This window comes from Carlito syrichta, unplaced genomic scaffold, assembly GCF_000164805.1.
Source record: "Carlito syrichta isolate Samal-C Ts95f unplaced genomic scaffold, Tarsius_syrichta-2.0.1 Scaffold307240, whole genome shotgun sequence".
Lineage (NCBI taxonomy): Eukaryota > Metazoa > Chordata > Mammalia > Primates > Tarsiidae > Carlito > Carlito syrichta.
In genome coordinates this window covers 527,109-544,273 of record NW_007251336.1, presented here as the reverse complement: position 1 = coordinate 544,273, position 17,165 = coordinate 527,109, and the positions used below count along the sequence as shown (strand labels likewise).

The 17,165-nt window shown below is 38.8% G+C and overlaps 1 protein-coding gene across 2 annotated transcripts in view; it reads right to left on the bottom strand.

Annotated features, from left to right (window-relative positions):
- UBXN7 (UBX domain protein 7) overlaps positions 1-17,165 on the bottom strand; it is a 67,787-nt gene that overhangs the window by 25,964 nt on the left and 24,658 nt on the right. Inside the window, exons 3-6 of one of the 2 annotated variants that reach the window (XM_008064236.1) lie at positions 15,061-15,128; positions 7,892-7,957; positions 6,407-6,519; positions 653-799 (exon numbers count right to left, since the gene is read on the bottom strand). In XM_008064236.1, coding sequence (XP_008062427.1) covers positions 653-799; positions 6,407-6,519; positions 7,892-7,957; positions 15,061-15,128 — 394 coding nt within the window. The remainder of the gene's footprint in view (positions 1-652; positions 800-6,406; positions 6,520-7,891; positions 7,958-15,060; positions 15,129-17,165) is intronic. The other variant, XM_021715645.1, reaches the window with a different exon arrangement.

The window sequence follows — 17,165 nt, the reverse complement described above, 5'->3', positions numbered from 1 at the left end:
CCCTCAGCCTTCCAAGTAGCCGGAATTACAGGCATGCGCTACCATGCCCGGCTGATTTTTTTATTTATTGTAGAGATGAGGTCTCACTGCCCAGGTGGGTCTCGAACCCGCGGGCTCAGTCAATCCACTCACCTCAGCCTCCCAAAGGCGCGAGATTACAGGTTGAGCCACTGAGCCCGGCTATTATTTTCTATGACTTCTCATAAAATAAAAAATTAGTGCAAGAACATCTAACCTTAGCTTGTTAATTTGTATAAAAAGAAACTAGAGCCAAGTGACATATCCAAGAACATATAGTTAAAGAATATCAAACTCAAGCTAAAATCTAAGTCTTAGCTAAATGATTTTCAATTACTCCAAGATCTTCTACACCTGCACTGTCCAATATAATCGCTGCTAACCACATGTGGCTACTGAAGCACTTGAAATGTGGCCAGTTCAAAATGAGATGTGCTGTAAGTGTAAAGTACACACCATATCTTCAAGATTCAACATCAAAAATAAGGCAAAATATCTATGGGTGGTTTTACTTTTTACATGTCACAATTTAAGTCCGTTATTAAACTTCTTCCAGCTTTTAGCCCAAATCCTTCTCCCCCAACATCCCATAGTATAAAATACAACAAAAATTTTGATTAACTCTCCTTCTCACCTGCCAGAAAATGAAATGTTCCCGGATAATATTCTTCACAGCTTCATTGCTCCATACATCACGGTTGAGGCACTGGCATGCAAAGTCTTGTACATTTTGAATGTTTATCATCAGCCACTTATTCTGCATCTGGCCACACTCTTTGGCCTGTAAGAGTAAAGTTACACAGCACTTGTTAGAAACAATTTATACCTGGTGACTGATATGCTTCAGAATTAAGAAGCTGTCCTCTTTCCATATAAATACTAAGTTTTTCCTCAGGTATGACATCTAGAGTTTTCAGTATTTATATATTCTTTTTATTTCATATTTATTTTTTATTTTATTTTATTTATGAGTCAGAGTCTCACTCCATTGCCCAGGCTGGAGGCATCGTCATAGCTCACCGTTGCCTCCAATTCCTGGGCTCAGGTGATCCTTCCACCTCAGCCTCCCAAATACTGAGACTAGGCCTGTGCCACTACACTTAGCTAATTTTTTTTACTTTTTAAAATTTTTTTGTAGAGACGAGGTCTTGCTATATTGCCTAGGCTGGTCTTGAACTCCCGGGCTCAAGCATCCCTTCACCTCAGCCTCCCAAAGTGTTGGGATTTTAAATGTAAGCCACCATGCCTGGCACATTCTTTATATTTACTTTGTATTTCATATATAATTATATAGTCAATTTCAAGTATTTCTCAAATTTAAATGAATTGTTTTCTCTTTTAGCCACTCTTATTCGTTATAATGACTAAATTTTTAAAGTATGTTTAAACATCCTAAAAAGGATGCCACAAACTTAAGGCTAACAAACCACATAATCCTATTCTTTTCCAATCCCCATTAATAAATATACCAGTTAATGGCTGCAACTGATGTGTATACATGACTTCATAATGTTTTATTTTCTTAAATATAACTTCTATAACATTTCCAAATTCATATTCATCTCAATTATTAGGTGTATGCTATTTTATAGAATCACTCTGAACATTTTAGTAAAAATTGCTGAAAATTTTCTATCCCTTAGAGGTGCTTTCCTAGAAGCAAGATTTCAAAAAAGTGGGATTACTGGGACCAAAGAATGTTTATAGCAAAAACTCCCGAATTTATGGCACAAATATTAATATATCAATCATAAGTCCCTCATCATAATGAAGACCTATCAAATGTTGAAGAATGGAAAAAGAATCATAAAAAAGTAGCCAGGTGTGGTAACTCACGCCAGTAATCCCAGCACTCTGAGAGGCAGAAGCAAGTGCCTGAGCTCAGTGATTAGAGACCACCCTGGCCAACATGGCAAGACACTGTCTTGACAATAAATCAAAAGTTTCAGTAAATATATATGCACAGAATAAAGTCAAGAAGGAAATTTATTAAAATATACATAGTACTTGTTATGGAAATGGATATTATAATTTTATTATTTTTTCTTACTAATTTTCTAATTTTTCCATAATGTCTGTCTAATTTGAATAAAACACAAGCTATAAAGTTAAAATTAGAAAAACTTTATCTTAAATATTTACTTAGTTGTTGAATAGGCTCTTTACATTTTCAGCTAAACATTTTTTTTCCTTGAGTTGGAGTCTCACTCTGTTGCTAAGGCAGGAGTGCAGTGGCATGCTCACGGCCACCACAGCCTCGACCTGCTCAGCCTTCCCGGATTTATTATTTTTTTTAATAGAGATGAGGTCTCACCAAACTGCCCGGGCGGGTCTTGAACCCCTGAGTTTAGGCAATCCTCTCACCTCAGCCTCCCAAAGTGCTGGTATTACAGGTTTGAGTCATCACGCCCGGCCAGCTAAACATTTTTACTTGTATTTATAGTAAATGCTTTTGAAATTAGCAACAATTTTAGTAATTAGGTGCACCTGTAATTGAAAAGCAACTTAAGAATATGAATTTCTTCTTTTGAAATAAGAAATATTACAAAAATTGTTCTGATTCTTCCTACACAATATAATCCAAATTATGCCATTCAATCATTCAATAAAGATTTGATGAAGACTGACTAAAGTATTCTAGGCACTGTGGATACACCACAGTAAATAAACTAAGTCCCTGTGTGTTCATAGAGCTTACAAGCTAGTAGGGAAAGAAAAAAACATAAGAAAACAAGGGGGGGACACCCTAAAACAGAATTTACTTATAAAAAATTACACATTCCTACATGTTTAAACTTCAGACACCTTCAAAGTACTCTCCATTTGATGTAATACACCTATCTAGATGCCTTTTCCACTGCTCAAAAGTTTTTGATCTCGTCAATTTTGATACCTTATAGTGCTTTTTTGTTTCACCTCTTCCACACTGACAAAACGTTCCCTGTTTTTTCATGGGGGGGATAAACAAAAACAAGACGCTTAGGGTGAAATTGGGCGGACAGGAAAGGTGGGACACGTGGGTCATGCCATTTTTGGTCAAAGACTGATGCACGCTCAACATGTGTGGGCATGTGCTCTCATAAATTACTCATGAAATGAGCAAACACACTGAAAAGAATCTTCAAAAAAAAATTCACTAAAGCCTACGCAGCCTCTCACAACACTAACTGGTACACTGATGTCAATGGCTTCCTAGAACATTCACCTAACGAGGGAACCCTATACTACAAGGGGACCACCCTTCAAAAGATAAGTTCAGTTAATTTTAAGTCCCCCTTCATATTCCCTTACCTAGGTCAGACCATTTATTCTGAGGGCTTTGCTCACTTAGCTCCCACTACATGGTTTTCTTGGCTGTTTCGGAAATACACCCAGTTCTTTCCAACATCAGTACCTTTACACAAACTTTTATCTGCTTTTCCCCTGGACTTTCCCATGGTTTGTATTCTCTCACTTCTTTCAGGTTTCTACTTACTTCTCATCCTTTCGGAAATCTCTGATCTTCCTATCTAAAACAGTCCTTTCTCCTCACAATTGCAAACTTATGTGAAACCTGTGAAATTAACCCTGCTTTCAACTTGCCTGGAAGAACAAATTGAATATGGCAACATAGCCACACCTATTTTGTAAGGGACCTTAGAAAATCCAGATACTTAGTTAAAAATTCAAGACACAGCCGGGCTCGGTGGCTCAGCCTGTAATCCCGCGCCTTTGGGAGGCTGAGGTGAGTGGACTGCCTGAGCCCACGGGTTCAAGACCCGCCTGGGCAACTTGGCGAGACCTCATCTCTACAATAAATCAAAAATGAGCCAGTGTGGTAGCGCATGCCTGTAGTTGCAACTACTTGGAAGGCTGAGGCAGAAGGATTGCCGGAGCCCAGCAGGTCGAGGCTGCGGTGGCCGGGAGCGGCCACTGCACTCCAGTCTGGGCGACAGAGTGAGACTCCAACTCAAAAAAAAAAAAAAAATTCAAGACACAAACTTAATGACCCTAGACAAACAAAAACACCCCTCTCCTTTCCTTGCTGCATTTTATTCTTTCTCTCAACAACTACTATAACCTAAAATGAATGTCTATCTCTCTCTCTCTCCATCAAAAACAAACATACAAAATATACACACTATGTTTAGTCTGTTTCTCCTATTAGATTATAAACTCCGAGATAGCAAGGACTTTGTTTAATTTGCTTACCACTAGCTCTCTGTGGCAGAAACTGCTTATTGGTACCAAATGCCTATTCTCCTCTTGTCCCTCTTAGTAACAGAACCTTCCATTTTTAGCTAAGCATCTGGATTTCCTAGTGTCCCCTGCAAAAGGTATATCCTTGAACATGACTAGTTATAATAGTTTCGAAAGCTGTAAAACTATGGCTCAGATTTTCATCCAATATGGGACCAAACCTATGTGTCCTCCCTGAGCACCCAAAAAGTATTCTTCTAATTTTAACATTCACCTCTCTAAACTTCAGTGACTTAATTTTGCATACTACCTTCCTAATTTTTATACACTTATGGATATATTATTAATCATAATGAAATAAATACTTTTCCTGGGAATGTTCATATCATCTAAAGACTTGTAGACTCATTGTCAGATCTCCCTCCATGAAAATAAAAAAAGACAGATAGCCAGTTTAGTATTATCAGTGAAAAACAAGTGACTAGGTTGCTACAAACATAGGCCATAAAATACAAAGGAAAAAAAGGTGATATAACTTAAAATTCAGAGGACAACATCAAAAGAGATTCATATTTTCCCTCAAGGAACAAGCAGAAGAATAACTGCTTTTTATGAGTCCAAAATGACCAAATTAAATCAAGCTCAGTTACTACATTAAGACTTAGAGCATTCTCTTCACTTAGTATGAAGAAAAAGAAAAAAAAGACCCAGAGCAACTCAGAAGCTAATAAAAATAGAAAACATGCCAAAACAAACTCACATCCTCTTTGCCTTTCATATTGCTACTATTCTCTCTCAATGGCTATGCATCACCAAACACTAGAAAGGACAGGTACCTGCCATGTTAAGACCATGAGGAAAGGATGAAGACTGAGGAAACATCTAACGTGACATCTTTGAGATGACATATTAATACCAATGATTCCCTCAACTCTAGGCTTATCACTTGACAAAAATAAACAACTGTGACTACACAGATATTCTTTTCAGACACACTAGGACCCCCACAGAAATACAGGCAAAAGATACCTGTAAACAATTCGTAAATGGCTAACAAACACACACACTATTCTTAGTAGTGGTCAAAGATATAAAAAACATAAGCAAGATTTTTTTTTTTGGTCAGAGTCCCACTCTGTCACCCAGGCTGGAGTGCAGTGTCACACTCACGGCCTCTGTAGCCTCAACTTGCTGGGCTCAGGCGATCCTTCCTCTTTAGCCTTCCAAGTTAGTGGAACTACAAGTATGCACCACCACACCCAGCTAATTTTTTTGATTTACTGTAGAGACGAGGTCTTGCCATGTTGCCCAGCCTGGTCTCAAACCGTGAGCTCAGGCAATCCTCTCTCCTCCACCTCCCAAAGCATTGGGATTACAGGTGTGAGCCACCATGCCTGGCCACAAGATTTTTTAAAGCTATCAAGAATGGCAAAGATTATAAAAGGATACCAGACAAAGCTAATAAAAGGATTTCAAACAAGCAATCCCATACACTACTGGAAGAAATACATTTCATATATTGCTGGTAGAAATAGAAATCAACGTATGATGAGAAACCCAAAACAACCCAGAATTCATTTACTAAAAAACTGTATATTTATTCTTACATTTTAAAACTTCGGTCACCTTCAAAGTGCTCTCCATTTGATGCAATACACCTATCTAGATGCTTTTTCCACTGCTCAACCGTTTTTGCTGTTGTTTCACCTCTTCCACACTGGCAAAATGTTTCCCTTTAAGGACTTTTTTCATCCAGGGAAACAAAAAAAAAGTCACTTGGGATGAGATTGGGTGAATAGGGAAAGTGGGGCGGGGGGTCATGCCTTTCTTGGTCAAAAACTGCTGAACACTCGGCACAGTGTAGACAGGTGCACTCATAAATCACCCATCATAAAATGGGCAATCACATTAAAAGAATCTCCAAAAAAAAAAAAATTCACTGAAATTGAACACAGCCTCTCACAACAACGCTAGCTGGCAGACTGATACCAATGGGTTCCTAGAAAACTTACTTAGGAGGGAAGTCTGTACAAGAGGCCTGTCTCCCCAAAAACTAATTCTGGTCTTTTTTGGGGTCCCTCTCATAAGCTTAGGTATATGATGCAAAAATACTTATTAAAACGCCAATTTTCTATAGACTGAAAATATATTTTTGGACTGAAAATATGAAAGGACTCAGAGTTAAGTCACAGGATCTCCAACAATTTACCGTTTCAAAGCTGCCTTTATGCATTAAGTCAATGGGTGGCCGGAACAGATCTGCAAGGGTAGTTAGTTTCTTATCTATGGCTCCTCCATTTCTTAATTCCTGTTCTTGTCGAACTGTAACAAAGGATGAAAAAGTTTCAATTAGCCATAAATAAAATAGTCATGAATTACAATTAAAAAAAAACCTTGCATCAATTGAAAGAATTATTGAACAACATGCTTGACCTCAAATGCAAGCATCTAATGCTAACTCTAAAAAATTAAAGCACAAAGCGGGTTAGAGAGGGAGTCTTAATATTTGGTGGTATTCCCTAAAGGATAAAAGCAGAAAATTAAATTAATTTTAATAATAATAAAGTAATCACCCAGTCAAAATAATTTCTTTCCATATTCAAAAACTAACTTTAGTATAAGAGGAAACTTTCATCCTCATCTAGTTCCGAAAGTAATTTTAATATGTCTGCTGTGGTTAGCTACACCCCAATCTTTATAGATTCTGGCAGATGACCACTTCTGTCACCTTCCCCTAGAAGGGCAGAGGATTCCCTAGATGACTTTAGTTTAGGTTTTCTTCAATTCTCTCCAAAGTTACAAGAACTATTTGGTCCAAGAGTTTCTCATATATTCTCTAAACAGAACTTTCCCTTCTTTAGGATTCCACTGCTAAATCAGTACTGTATCTTCTAAAGGTATAAGGCCAAAATTTTCATCCTAACTTATCACACAAAAATATTTCAAACAACTATAGCCAATTGTTAATAGGGCTGCTTTGGATGGTGTAGCTTTTTCTTCTATTTTTAAATATTTTATAATAATCATTTTTGTTATAGTCATTCCTTTCACTGACAGATCCTAAGGGAAGTCAGTTTTTTACTTTTTTTGTTTTTGTTTTTTAGTTTTTACTTTTATTACAGTCAGCATTTAAGTGCTCATTCATAAGCTGTTTATGTATATAAATTATCAGATTTCTTACATTTTCTCCATCTCTCTTACTATTCTTCTAAACCAAACAGATTAGAATTTGGAATAATTCAGCTTGGGGGGAGCTAATCACAAACAGACTGAATTCAATTTCACTTTTTTTTTTTTTGAGTTGGAGTCTCACTCTGTCACCCAGACTGGAGTGCAGTGGCCGCTCCCGGCCACCGCAGCCTCGACCTGCTGGGCTCCGGCGATCTTTCGCCTCAGCCTTCCAAGTAGCTGGAACTACAGGCGCATGCTACCATGCCCGGCTAATTTTTTGATTTATTGTAGAGATGCGGTCCCGCTGCCCAGGCGGGTCTCGAACCCACGGGCTCAGGCAATCCACTCACCTCAGCCTCCCAAAGGCGTGGGATTACAGGCTGAGCCACCAAGCCCGGCTTCAATTTCACTTTTTAAACAAGATGAATCCTCAGAGTAATTACGCCGAATATTAATCATTTTCTTCTTTTTAATAGGAAGGGAGCGGGAGAGGAAGATGATAAACTAGTCCATAGATACCTACTAGTTTCAGTTTGAAAATCTCGGAAACCATCAAAAATCGAACGTGCAGGCCGTCGTCTTTTAGGAGCTTTAGGGGAAAAAAATTATAATTAAAGTTCTAAAACATTAATTTTAAAACTTAATTCTAAAAAGTCCTTATTATAAGTATTTGCACAGATTCATAATGGTGCCTCCTCTCAATAATAAAACAAGTTTTTAACTTTCAAGTCATTCATGTTTAATTATCCAACCATCTTCAGTCCAACCACATTGTTTTACCAATGAGAAAATTAAAACCCAGTTAAGAGATCTGACCAAACTCGTGTAAAAAGATAAGAGTCTAAGTGGTGGTATTAGGAAGAAACATTTTAAGGATGACTTCACACAGAGATGATGCTACATACACGCAGCAAATATCCAATTCAGGTTAGCCCAAGGAATCTGATTGCCCTTTGGTATAACACTTGAGTAACTCCAAGTTCTAAACCATAAGACGTAGGAACTATAGTGGTGGCCAGGTTCAGTGGGTGGCTCATGTCTATAATCTCAGCACACTGGGAGGCGGAGGCTAGAGGATTGCCTGAGCCTGTGGGTTCGAAACCAGCCTGGGCAACATGGCGAAACCTCATCTCTACAATAAGTCAAAATATCAGCCAGGCATGGTGGTGCATGCCTATGGTTCCAGCTACCTTGGAAGGCTGAGGTGGAAGGATCACCTTGAGGCCACCAGGTCGAGGTTGTGGTAGCCATGAGCATGCCACTGTACTCCAGCCTGGACAACAGAGTGAGACTCCGACTCAAAAAAAAGACTTAGGGACTACTACTTAGTGAGTGGACACACATGCAGAATTAAAAACTGTGGAAGAAAACATTTTTCCACAGTTATATAATGATTTAGTGACAGGAAAGCATATAGAACCAAGGTCTTCCACTACCTCTGTACAGTGTTTATAACCCAATCTTTAAGTATTTTGCAGATAAGTTCTAGAATGCAATAATCAAAAATGTTATCTTCAGCCGGGCTCAGTGGCTCAGCCTGTAATCCTGCGCCTTTGGGAGGCTGAGGTGAGTGAATTGCCTGAGCACGCGGGTTCGAGACCCGCCTGGGCAAGTTGGCGAGACCTCATCTCTACAATTAAAAAAAAAAAGAGCTGGGCATGGTAGTGTGTGCCTGTAGTTCCAGCTACTTGGAAAGCTGAGGTGGAAGGATCGCCGGAGCCCAGCAGGTTAAGGCTACGGTGGCCAGGAGTGGCCACTGCACTCCAGGCTGGGCGACAGAGTGAGACTCCAACTCAAAAAAGAAAAAAAATGTTATCTTCCTATATGTATGTACTTTTAAAAATAAAAGAAAAAAAGCAGATAATTTATATACATTACAATACATAAGGATTTTCAATATGGATAACAGTTTTGTTTTGTTCCAAATAGCTGGAACTACAGGTATGGACCACCACACCTGGCTAATTTTTTGATTTACTTAGAGACGAGGTCTCACCAAGTTGCCCAGGCTGGTCTCGAACCCTTGGACTAAGGCAATCCTTTCACCTCAGTCTCCTAAAGTGCTGGGGTTATAGGCTTGAGCGACCGTACCCAGCTATAACAGTTATTAAGTTGGCTTATGGCAAGCCTGGCCAGCATGTAACCAGAACAATGCTCTATGTTAATAAATGATGAGTCGGGCACAATGGCTCACACCTGTAATCCCAGCACTTCGGGAGATGGAGGCAAGAGGATTGCCTGAGTCCAGGAGTTTAAGACCAGCCTGGGCAACATGGCAAGACCTTGTCTCTACAATAGATCAAAAAATTAGGTGGGTGTGGTGACATGCACCTATAGTTCCAGCTGCTTGGAAGGCTGAGGTGCAAGGATTGCCCAAGCCCAGCAGGTTGAACCCACCCAGGTCTGCTTGGGTGACAGAGTGAGATTCCAACTCAAAAAAATATTAAAAAGTAAATGATAGCCGAGCTCAGTGGCTCAGCCTGTAATCCCGCGCTTTGGGAGGCTGAGGTGAGTGGACTGCCTGAGCCATGGGTTCCAGACCCGCCTGGGCAACTTGGCGAGACCTCATCTCCACAATAAATCAAAAATTAGTGGTAGCACGCGCCTGTAGTTCCAGCTACTTGGAAGGCTGAGGCGGAAGGATTGCCAGAGCCCACAGGTCGAGGCTGCAGTGGCCGGGAGCGGCCACTGCACTCCAGTCTGGGTGACAGAGTGAGACTCCAACTCAAAAGAAAAATAAAATAAAATAAATGATGATTAGTAGCAGGATTAGACAGAGAACCAAAAAGCCCCTATCCAACGTCAATGCATCTTTCCCAACATCCTTGTGTTTGTCATTAAACAGGATAATTATTTCTATCCAGAACTACTGGGTAAAAAGCAAAACAAGAAAAAGCAACAAAAAATGCAGAGCCACATGTTAAAAACTTCATTTTTGTTTAAAATATATTTGTATGTAGATCATTCATGCATACAATGCATACGTGTGTATGAGTATTTATGCTAAAGAATCACAACATCATGTCTGGAAAAATGGGCTTGTTAAAAGTTTTTCATGATTTAATACTCAATTTTTAAAAAATTTTAAAATTTTAAATCTCTACTTCCCTCCCTATTTAAGAAGAAATGTTACTCTTCAATCTTGAAACTATACTGGACCAAAAGCTACTGCTTCAAACATATGTTTCAAGCAGGAATAATATAGCCTGCCAAATAAGGCCTTCTAAACACTAGTTATCTGAGCAGGGCATGGTGATGCATGCCTGTAGTCCCGGCTACCTGGGAGGCTAAGGCAGGAGGATCACTTGAGCCAAGGAGTTCGAGTCCAGCCTAGACAACATAGTGAGACCTATCTCTAAAAATAATAAAAAATTAAAATTTAAAAGGCAGGTGCGCTGGGCATGGTGGCTCATGCCTATAGTTCCAGAACTTTGGGAGGGGAAGGTGAAAGAATCGCCTGAGCCCAGGGGTTCGAGACCAGCCTGGGCAACTTGGTGAGACCCTGTCTCTACAATAAATCAAAGAATTAGCCACGCATGGTTGCACATGCCTATAGTTCCAGCTACTTAGAAGGCTGAGGCAGAGGGATCACCTGAGCCCAGCAGGCTGAGGCTGTGGTAGCTGTGAGTGTGCCACTTCACTCCAGCCTGGGCAAGAGTGAGACTCTGATTCAAAAAAAAGAAAGAAAGAAAGAAAAAAATAAAGGCAGGTACAGTGGCTCACACCTGTAATCCCAGCACTTTGGAAGGCCAAGGCAAGGCGGATTGCTTGAGGCCAGGAGTTTGAGACCAGTCCGGAAAATGTAGTGAGACCCTGTCTCTACACAAATTAATTAACTAGGCATGGTAGCACACGCCTACAGTGCTAGGTACTCAGAAGGCTGAGGAGAGTGGATTGCTTGAGCTAGGAGAGTTCAAGGCTATGGTGAGCTATGATCATGTCACTACACTCCAGCCTGAGTAACAAAGCAAGATCCTGCCTCAAACAAAAACTAGTCATCTGATACTTTTTTTTTTTTTTTTTTTTTGAGTTGGAGTCTCCCTCTGTCGCCCAGACTGGAGTGCAGTGGCCGCTCCCGGCCACCGCAGCCTCAACCTGCTAGGCTCCAGCGATCCTTCCGTCTCAGCCTTCCAAGTAGCCAGAATTACAGGCATGCGCTACCACGCCCGGCTGATTTTTTGATTTATTGTAGAGATGAGATCTCGCTGCCCAGGCAGGTCTCAAACCCGCGGGCTCAGGCAATCCACTCACCTGAGCCTCCCAAAGGCGCAGGATTACAGGCTGAGCGGACGAACCTGGCTTCATCTGATACTTTTTAACCATAATAATTAAGAAAGCAAGGATGTCTTAGGATAAGACATATAGAATAGCTGCACAAGAAAGCATATTATTATAGAAAGGTAGTACATAAAAGGTAATTTTCATCTACTTTTAAACTGCCAAAGGCAAGCCAGTCCAATAGTCCACATTATTTCACATCCCCTCCCAATTTCTCCCTTCTCTATTATTCACTTGATCTGGGTATTCTCACTAGTTCCTCTTATTGCTATCCTTCTCCCAACTCCTTTTACTTTTTGGGCTCATAACCTGCTGCTCCCTTTTGCTTCCCTTCATTTATCCTAAATCTAATCAAAAACCACACCTCAGACCACAGCACCTCTCGCCCAATAACCATTACTCCTGCCTGCCTCTCTACTGTGGTCTCCTGGCAATTCCAAGACATCTGTCACAAGCAAACATCCATCCTCTGCACTTACTCTACAGCCCACACAATAGGCATGCTCATCACTGAGCCCACAGAGGCTAAGCTACCAAGAGCCAAGAGAGATTCAAATGAAGCCTCAGAGTCAGAAGAGGAGAGGGACAGGTGAAAACAACTGGGAGAGAAGAGTGGCACTGTTTCACAATTTCACAAATCTCTCTTAAATTTGGCTTAGAAGACATACAGATTTTCAGATCTGCTTCTTCATTCTTTTAGATCTAATTATTTTAGTTCAAGTATAGAAAGAAAACCAAAACTTAGCCTAACACACACATGAAGTTGTAAAAGGGAAAAGCTTTTTCGAGTCTTTTAAATAACTGTGCATATTATTCTTTGATACTACCTCAAATCCCAAATAGTAGTAGTTTCTTAAAGATTAGTTGCAAACTAATTTGAAACCCTGTCAATGAGCTTTCCACATTCGGTTCCACATACCCACTGTTCTATGTGGTATGTAGTCTCTAAGATAGCCCCAATCATCCCTGTCTCCTGGTATTCACAACCTGTGTGTGACTACCTTGAGTACAGACAGGATTGAATAGAATGTGGTAGAGTAAGGAAACACTTTCAGATTAGGTTTCCAGCTGTGTTGCCCCCTCTGGTTCTCTCACTTGCTGTGTTGTAAGGAACTAATACCTTCAGCCAACAGCCATGTGAGTGAGCTCAGGAGATCCTCTCCATTAAAGCTCTGAAATAACTTATAACCTGGCTAACACCTTGACTGCATCCTGTTAAGACACCCTAACCAAAGGCACCCTGGCACCCCCAGCTAAGCTACACCTGGATTCCTGACCTCAAGAAACTGTAAGATTAAAAAATGTTTGTTTTATCAGGCAGCTTAATTTTAAAGCAATTTTTGTTACTCGGAAATAAGTATCTCATACAATACCATCTTGCAGTCTGAATGGATCTTTTCCCTATACATGATTTTGTACTATCATGCATAGATTATCTGAAAATATTTATTATCTAAGTGCTGTAAATATCCCAAAACTTAATGGTTTAATTATACAATATTAAAAATATCATCTGCTTAATGTCACCACTAATCTTATCAGAAAGTCTTTAAGTACTGGGACAGCATCAAGTTCACAATGGCAGATACAAATTTTCTAAAATTCAAATTCTGAAAGCTCTTTTTTTTTTTTTTGAGTAGGAGTCTCACTGTTACCCAATCTGGAGTACAGGGGCACACTCATGGCCACCGCAGTTTCAACCTGCTGGGTTCAGGTGATCCTTCCACCACAGCCTTCCAAGTAGCTGGAACTACAGACATGCACCACCATACCTGGCTAACTTTTTGATTTAATGTAGAGAAGAGGTCTCACCATGTTGCTCAGGCTACTTCTCCAAAGATCCGTCAAGTAATAAGACTAATAACGACTTCCTAACTGTATAAAATCATTCTCATTTCCCTCCTTGCTGTATGTCAATTAAGAGGTAAACAGCCGGGCTCGGTGGCTCAGCCTGTTAATCCTGCACCTTTGGGAGGCTGAGGTGAGTGGATTGCCTGAGCCTGCGGGTTCGAGACCCGCCTGGGCAACTTGGTGAGACCTCATCTCTACAATAAATCAAAAATTACCTGGGCGTGGTAGCACGCGCCTCTAGTTCCAGCTACTTGAAAGGCTGAGGCGGGAAGGATCGCCGGAGCCCAGCAGGTGGAGGCTGCAGTGGCCGGGAGCAGCCACTGCACTCCAGTCTGGGCGAGAGTAAGACTCCAACTCAAAAAGAAAAAAAAAAAAAAAAAAAAAGAGGTAAACAAAGAGAAAAGTGGGTTTTAAATGGAACTCCTTTGCCTATTCAACAGCAAGATGGCACAGAATACATTTCCAAGAGTCCTACCCCCTCAAAGATCTGCCTTATTTTTACAACAAACAAAAGATAAAGCTTTCATGAGCATTACTCCTTAGCTCCAAAATCCATTCACAACATTTATATATAAAAAATTATAATCAAGGCCTTATTACATCTGATATATTTACAGCACAATGACAAGCTAAACTGAATAGTTCAGAAAGCACATTACACTACGGTATTCAGACCTTACAGTTTTCCTCTTGCCTTCATATAGTTCTGAATCTAGAAAGTATATTCTTTCATTTCGTACTGTATTAAACTCCAAAGCTACCAAGTTAAAGATCTATCCTATAAAATTCCCAACTAAAGTGTTTTTCAAATCAAAAGATATGGTCTCTATATTTTTCTTCATCCTGTTCTTAAAATTATTTTTCCTCCTCTTAGTTTACCTAAAAAACTTTATATAGGTTGCTTGTTCTTAACTTTCAAAACAAACTATCTGCATTTACTGGTCTCAAATATATATATATATATTTCTCCATCTCTGCCCAATCAGATTATAACTCCATTTCTCCTTTTTAAAATAAACCCATTAATGTTAAACTATCTGGTTCACAAAAAGAAAATAAGTACTTATTAAACTAAGTATAAATTGTTCTTAAATCTGATTAAATATGCCATCCTCTTTCATCAATCTCTACTACACTGATATCACAATTTTTTGTTATTTTCTTCTTTGCTCAAAATAGAAATAGCATTTCTAGAAATTAAGAGAAAGAGAAGAAAAGGCATGTCAAGAAGTAGGGATATGACAGTCAAAGCAGGTATCATATACAGAAAACAAAAAATAATCAGAGTCTTTTATCTTATGATAGATTAGTTTCCATTACAAGACAGCAATTCTTTTTGCTAATTTTCCTCCTTTTGATCTTCTGCAAACAGTATCAATGTTTAAATCTGCTTCACTCTGTGAACCACTGCTATAACTTTCCTGAGGGGAAATACAAGAAAAGAACTGACTCTATACTTGAAATAACAATCTCTGAGCAGGCCTTCACATATTTTTATAGTTTCATTAAAATCCTAAAGACAACAACAAAGTAAATAAAGCTTAGGAGAAAAAGTAAACTTACCACCAAATAAAGGTTCTGGTTCCACCAATATTTCCTGCTTTTGAGGAATTGGGGCACGGACTTCTTCTCTATTAAAAAAAAAAAAGTGGGAAAACTTCAAAATGAAAACTTTTCTGACATCTGTTTTCTTTCTGTAATTACTGTGAATGAATTCAAATTGACAAGTAAAATGACACAGTGACTGTTAGGAGTCACAGTAATCATGAATTTTAGATGGTTTCTATATAAAGAGCAACTGGAACCAAGCATATATAGCTCAAATGATTTAAACAGAAATATAACAGATATTTCCCTTTCCATCTCAAGTCCCCTACCCTAAATTCTTTCAGAAAAAAAGAAAAAATTTTCCCCAAAAAATCAGGCAAAAATAAGTGGAAAAATATAGGTTTAATAAAAGTAATATTACATCACTACTGCATCAATAAATAGATACTTGCATCACAAGGCTATATTAAAGTAAACTTAAGCAAATAGAGAATTTTATACTAATTTGAAAAAGGCTAACATGAGTATAATCTTGCATTATTTACCAAATAGATTCTAATATACAGATTTTTTAAATACTCATCTTTAAAAAGCCTATTTTCTTCAAAGTTTACCTCCAGAAGGTTTATTAATAATCCATCTCTCTCAGTAAAAAATACTCATTATGATATACTATAAAAATGATGTGTACCTTTAAAAATCAGTTTATTTTTATAGCTGTAACTCAAATACTAAACTTTGGTGATTAATGTTCATAGCAAAGAGCAACTTGCGAATTCCTTATCTTCCTGCTTATAAGTATTATAAGCATATAAGTAAGTTTATCTATTTATCTATCTATCTGGAGACAAGGTCTCGCTCTGTCACACAGGCTGGAGTACAGTGATACTATCACAGCTCATTGCAGGCACACCAGCACACCCAACTAATTTTTTAATTTTCTGTAGAGCCCAGCAGGTCAAGTCTGCAGTGGCCATGAGCATGCCACTGCATTCCAGCCTGGGTGACAGAGTGAGACTCCGACTCAAAAAAAAAAAAAAAATCAAATTGAGCAGAATGGAATATCATACCTGAAATATATGGCCAACATTTACAGGAAAAAACCTTATAAGATATTAATGATCTTTAAAGTTCAAGCTTCATGTGGAAACAATATTATTCTGGAATCTAGAATTAGATAAACAAAAGAGGCAATTATGCCTGTATGTGATCTGGCTTTTAAAATTTATCTCTAATTTAGTAAAAACAAAACTCTGGTCTTTTGCTTATTACTATCGAAATAATTCCTCGTTTACTGTTTCATGTTGTACACAATGAGAGCTATAAAAAATTTTGAGCATTAAAGTCTCATGTGAAGACCTAATAAATTTTTTTGTTTCAAAATCAATGACTTTCCTTTGAGCTAGGTTCATGTCTATTATTTTCTAAAAACTACTAAAATTTTGCCCAAGTTATTATTTCAACGGTCACTGGTATCAAATGTAAACAACAAAATCACCAAATCTCTTCACCATTTATTACTATTTTCCACATACTGAAGATGCTTCTGATTATTAACTACATGAAAGGTATAAAAGACCAGAATTATTTTTTCAAAAAATTTGCATGGCAACTTGAAACTTTTCTGGGACAAAGGAAGAAAAGTTAAAATTGGGAAATATGAGCTTTACTTCTGATCTGCGACTTAATTTCTGTGTAGTTTGGGGAAATGGCTATGTCCCTACTTCTTCATGGATTAAAAATGGCTTTTTTATTTTTTTTTTTTGCTAATGTGGGGCACATAGGCCCTGTCTCCTAGCCATAAGCCAATCCTAGTTGGGTAGCTCCAAGCCCCCTCCACATCTCAGACTTCAAATTGAGCCTATATATTTCTTTTGAGGATCAAACAAGACATGACAGTGCTCTAGAAACTTTTTAAGAACGAAAGTACAGGCCAGGTGTGGTGGCTTATGCCCATAACTGGAGAACTTGAGGAGGTTGAGGCAGGAGGATTGCTTAAGCCCAGAAGTTCGAGACCAGGCTGAGCAACACAGCAAGACCTCATCTCTACAAAAATGATGAAAACATTAGCCAGGCATGGTAGTGTGCTTGTAGTCCCAACTACATGGGAGGCTGAGGCT